Below are 5145 nucleotides of genomic sequence, written 5' to 3'. Positions count from 1 at the left end.
TCATAGTCTATAAAACCAAGATATAATAGCAGTTTGTATTCCTGGTAGCGCTCTATGATTTCCCTGACGACCTGTATATGATCCATAGTACTGTAGCCTCTTCTGAATCCGGCTTGCTCTCTTGGTTGGTTCTCGTCTAGAGCTGTTTCGACACGGTTTGAGAGTATTTTCGTGAAAACCTTATACAGAATTGGCAGTAGACTAATTGGTCGATAGTTTTTCAGATCTTCAGTGTCTCCTTTCTTATGGAGAATAATAATGGAGGCATTTTTCCATGACTCCGGGATGTTCTCTTCGTGCAGACAAGACGTGAACAGACGTGCGAGCACATCGCTCACCGTCCTCCCGGCCCGTTTGAGAACATCGATAGTCAGCCCATCTTCTCCCGGGGCATTCCCACTCTTCATGCACATTATAGCATATTCCACCTCTGTGGTAGTAACCTCGGGAAGAGGATCTCCATATTCTCCGTTCACCGGAAGATCTGAATTGATGTCAGTGTCATCTTTGTATAGAGCGCTGTAAAACTCTACAACAGTGTCCAGTAGATGATCCCAGTTACGCACGATACTTCCATCTTGCGCTTTTAGTGTCGTGATCTGCCGTCTCCCTATTGACAGATGCTGCTTGTTCTTATGTAAGCTCCTTCCTGACGCAACAATTGATTCTACAAGGTTCATATTGAACTTACGAAGTTCTTCTCGTATCTTTTTACGTAGAGTTTTGCACAGCGTGAAGTACTCGAGATCATTTGCAACTTGTTACTCGCTTTTCGTACTCCTACGCAGCTTCATAAGATCCAACGTTTCCTTTGAAAGTTTGCTTACTCGTTCAACCACAGCAGCAACTGTCTCCTCCGAAGATTCTATAATGATTTTTGTTATTGCCTCGGTGTTTTGTAGGGAGATAGGGTCATTTTCAGCCTGGAAAGCCGCTAGCCTGTTCTCCAGCTCTTGTTGGAATTCGACTCTGCTTCTCAAACCTCTGCGGATTCTGGGCTTCTGCATCAGTTTGGATCTCTCACGTTTGATGTTAAATGGTACTTTACACCTTACCATTCGGTGGTCGCTGCCAGTATTAAATCTGTTAATGACTGTGCAGTCTAGAAAAATATCCTTCTTGTCGGTGAGGATGTAGTCGATTTCGCTGGTTCGTTTTGCTGGGCTTCGCCATGTCCATTTTCGGGAAGGCTTCTTTTTGAAGAATGAGTTAATGATGTAGAGATTGTGGTTTTCCGCAAACTCCACTAACATGTCTCCTCGGCCATCCCTGGTGCCATGTCCGAAGTGCCCGACCGCTACATCATCCTGGTGTTGAGATCCGATTCGTGCATTAAAGTCCCCCATGATGATAGTGAAGTGACATTTCCATTTATTTTTCAACGTACTGATTTCTTCATATACCTCCTCCACTTCTTCATCAGGTGAGTTTTGAGTGGGCGCATAAACTTGCAAAAGCAGAATCTGGTATCTTTTGCTGAGCTGAAGTGTTAAACTTGCTACTCTATCTGAGGAGAAATCAAATTTAACTATGCAATCTTTCCAGAGTCTGTGCATTAAAAATCCGACACCGCTTGTGCGTCCGGTCTTAGTCCCATTATAACAGAGTACGTGTCCGCTGTGGAGATTGACGATATCGTCTCCTTGTCGTCTTACCTCGCTGAGCCCGACAACATCCCAATGGATTTTTTCGAGTTCTTCTTCGAGCTCTATAAGTTTGGCGTGGCTGGATAATGTTCTGGCGTTATAGGTGGCAATGGTCATCGGTAGGCAGCCGTTACCGTCTTTCCAGGGATTCTTAGCACCCTCTGCCTTCCCTTGCTGATTGCTGCCGTGATCAGTGTTAGGTTGGCCTCCGGAGAATAAGGGCCGAGATTTTTGTTCTTGTTCCATGGGGGTATTTGGACATAACACACCACGCTGTCCAAACGGGTTGGTGTAAACAAATAAGTGAGGTTAATGACGAAAGTATGTTCATATTGTTTAAAACTTATGATGCAAAAATTCCTGGAAAATTATACTTTGGTGGAACAAGAATTATTAACTGTCTAAAACACTGAATTATTATACTACAAGAATATAGTTTTAAATGTATATTTTCTCACAATTTTATTTCACATTCTAGATATTTTGTTTTATTTTATTATTTCTGCACTAATAACAAAAATAGTATTTTTTGTATTAAATTTATAATAAACGTGGGTTAAATGGTGTCACTCATTAAACATTATTAGGAAAACAAAGATGAAAGAGGGTGTAAATACTCTACTCACAATAAAACCTTTAAGGACACAAAGATGGAAGTCCCATACTATTTTTTCTTTTTTTAGTATTAAATTTTCGTACTATATTTTCCAAAATAACATTATTATAAAGGCAAACTTACTCTCTCAACTGTGTTTTTTACTGTCAAATAGAATATGTCTTAAGGAAGGAGATAATTATTTAAATGAAAACTGTTTTAGCGTTTATCTCAAAACCATTGTTTTGTAGTTTCGCCCGTGTCACCCTAAGCCCCCGAATTATGGATTCGCTAAGAAAGTCGTCAAGTGATTTAAAAATAATGTTCAATTATTAAGTATCCCAATAATAATATTTTTTGACACAAACTAAATTATGTTAAAAACTTGTAGGTAATTAAAAATCTTAATTACATCACGCTAAATATTCAATATTTACGGCATACCTAAAAAAACAACTAGACTGCGGAAAGTTTAACGTGAAGCGTGGCCGTTTCGAGAACTAAAATACTGACAATCCTTTCATATTATATCACAGCGCCACGACGGCGGCCATGACACGTCAACTAACTAATTTTCGCACTCTATAGCAAAAGTTAATGTTTGGAATCCCCATTTTCAAATACTTTTCTTGGCGTAACGTATTACATTTCCAGTCAGCTGGATTTCTCAAACGCTTCCTTGGTTTTCCTGGTTGAGATTCCTTTACCTTACACTAACTAATGAAACATCCATTATTAATTAATAAAAACAATCAAATAGACGAAGCAAAATCACGACTTTCTCACTGCACACACGTGACCGGCTTGACACAATTGTATAAAGAATTTAAAGTACGTTTAAAATCAGTATTTGAATGGCGGCGTCTGATTGGTCGGTTATGAAGAGACAATTTAGCTACTCGTTATTTTTTCTAAGAGCGCGCTTGGCGACTCATTTCAATATTCATTTTGATTTTTTGACGAAATTGGAAGGAATTTAAAACTCTCAACTGAAAGAGTTGGTAGATCTATCAATAGAGCACTTATGTACTTTCAAAACTAATTTTATTAAAAAATCGTCAGGAGCTAGTTTAGTGATTCAGCGCCTCAATTTTTGAAATGAGGAATCATCAATATGGGAAACTTATTCTTATATATGATGCGAAGACAGCAAACCGTGCTAAACAATAATTCAATTAAGATAAACCGAAAACTACAATTCTTCATTTCAGTGAATTTTCATTTATCTTGAATAAACTTGAATTCGCTACCTCCAAATGTAATATTATTTCATTCAGTCGTTCAAGGCACACCTTATTGTTCCCATGCACATTGTCTGGTATAATATTGAGTAGGGTAACGGAGATAAAAGATTTGGGTGTATTGTATGGTGCAAAGTTCACTTTCAATCAGCATATTCTTAGCATCAGTAATAGATCTAGCAAAATGCTTGGTTTTGTTATGAGGGTTTCAAAATCAAAACGTCGTGAGTGCTATGTACATTATACGTATCATTTGTGTTGAGTATTCTTGAATATGCCAGCATTATTTGGAGTCCTAATAGGTCCATCCACACAATTAAGTTGGATTGAGTCCACAATAGATTTCTTATATTTCTCTACTTAAGAACATACGGGTTCTTTCTTTATGATAATGATAATAAAATGAATTTTCCGACTAGTGTACTTCTGGGTATGCTATCAATGCAATCCCTGTCCACACGAAGAGTGATTGCTCTTTTAAAGCATTTCTTTTTACTTCTTCGTGGGTTCATTTACAATCCGTATATACTGGCAAATATTAATTTTCATGTTCCCACCAATAAATACCACTCGTAACTACGGTCTTCATGATACCTCGTCGCAGGACAGATGTTATGTTTCATGATGCTGTGTATCGTGCGATTAACTTATTTGATGGGACCGTAAAGGTTGATTTATTTTTTATTAACTATATAATGTTTGTGGACGTGTTAAATAGGTTAAATTTATAATTGTATTTATCATGTTTCTTTAATAATTACATAAACACATGCTATCTTTTCTATTTTCTTGTTATATTAGTTGTTATTTGTAATTAAAACATTTTTATATTTTTGTATTTATTATGGCGCATTGGCCAATCGCTGTAATGATGCGATGATACCAATTGATGCGCAAATGGAAACGATGAAATTCATGCATAAATAATGACAAATCGCATTGTATAAAAAATGACAGGCAAATCATTACGTTTAATGTAATCATACGATTGCTTAGGAAGGTCCTTAGGATTGGGGAATTAAACATAAAAGTATACATTCAACAAACCTTATGAAATTAATTATCGGAAGTCATTGAAATATAATAACTGCTTGTTATTTTAACTCGAACATAATCTCTAAAAATGGAAAACCGCTCAGTGATGGAGAATATAATATAATTTAAAAAAAAGTGGTTTTAATGCTTCCACGATCACTTTGAGTAATTTGACAAGGAAAAAAATATTCAATGAATAAAAGCCTTTGGCTAGAAACACGGTGAAAGATAGAATAGCAATAACTCAATTGTAAATATTAACTATTTATTTTATAAAACTTAAAAAAAAAAATTTCTCCATAAAAAAACTGCTTGGCACGTCGGACAGTTGAAAAATATTAGGTATTTGCGAAATTTTGGCACGTGTATCTAAAAAGGTTCGCCATCCCTGACCTAGGACCTAGTAAAGCTATGAAATAGTCTTAACATTGAAAATCTTAAAAATAATGCTAACATATTCCATTTTCACACTTTCTCCTTTAAATATTCTTTATCCTTATAAACATTTGAGTTACTCTACTTCAGCACTGTCAGTTTCTTGAGTTTCGTCTAAGGGCCAATAATTGTCATTGTCAAGGGTCATACAACTGCTGTATAAATTATGCAGCCGAAACCAGCCATTTAATGA

The 5145-nt window shown here is 36.4% G+C and overlaps 1 protein-coding gene across 1 annotated transcript; it reads right to left on the bottom strand.

The window, feature by feature from the left end:
* Positions 1-761: 761 nt before the first annotated feature.
* On the bottom strand, positions 762-1892 carry LOC147079417 (protein CFDP2-like). The gene has a single exon (XM_085960473.1). It carries the CDS (start codon positions 1890-1892, stop codon positions 762-764), a length of 1131 nt encoding a protein of 376 aa, XP_085816599.1.
* Positions 1893-5145: the final 3253 nt, after the last annotated feature.

This window comes from Rhyacophila brunnea, unplaced genomic scaffold (genome assembly GCF_057557595.1).
Source record: "Rhyacophila brunnea isolate RB1 unplaced genomic scaffold, BYU_Rbru_1.0 scaffold_1, whole genome shotgun sequence".
Classification (NCBI taxonomy): Eukaryota; Metazoa; Arthropoda; class Insecta; order Trichoptera; family Rhyacophilidae; genus Rhyacophila; species Rhyacophila brunnea.
This window is presented reverse-complemented; position numbering and strand designations above follow the sequence as displayed.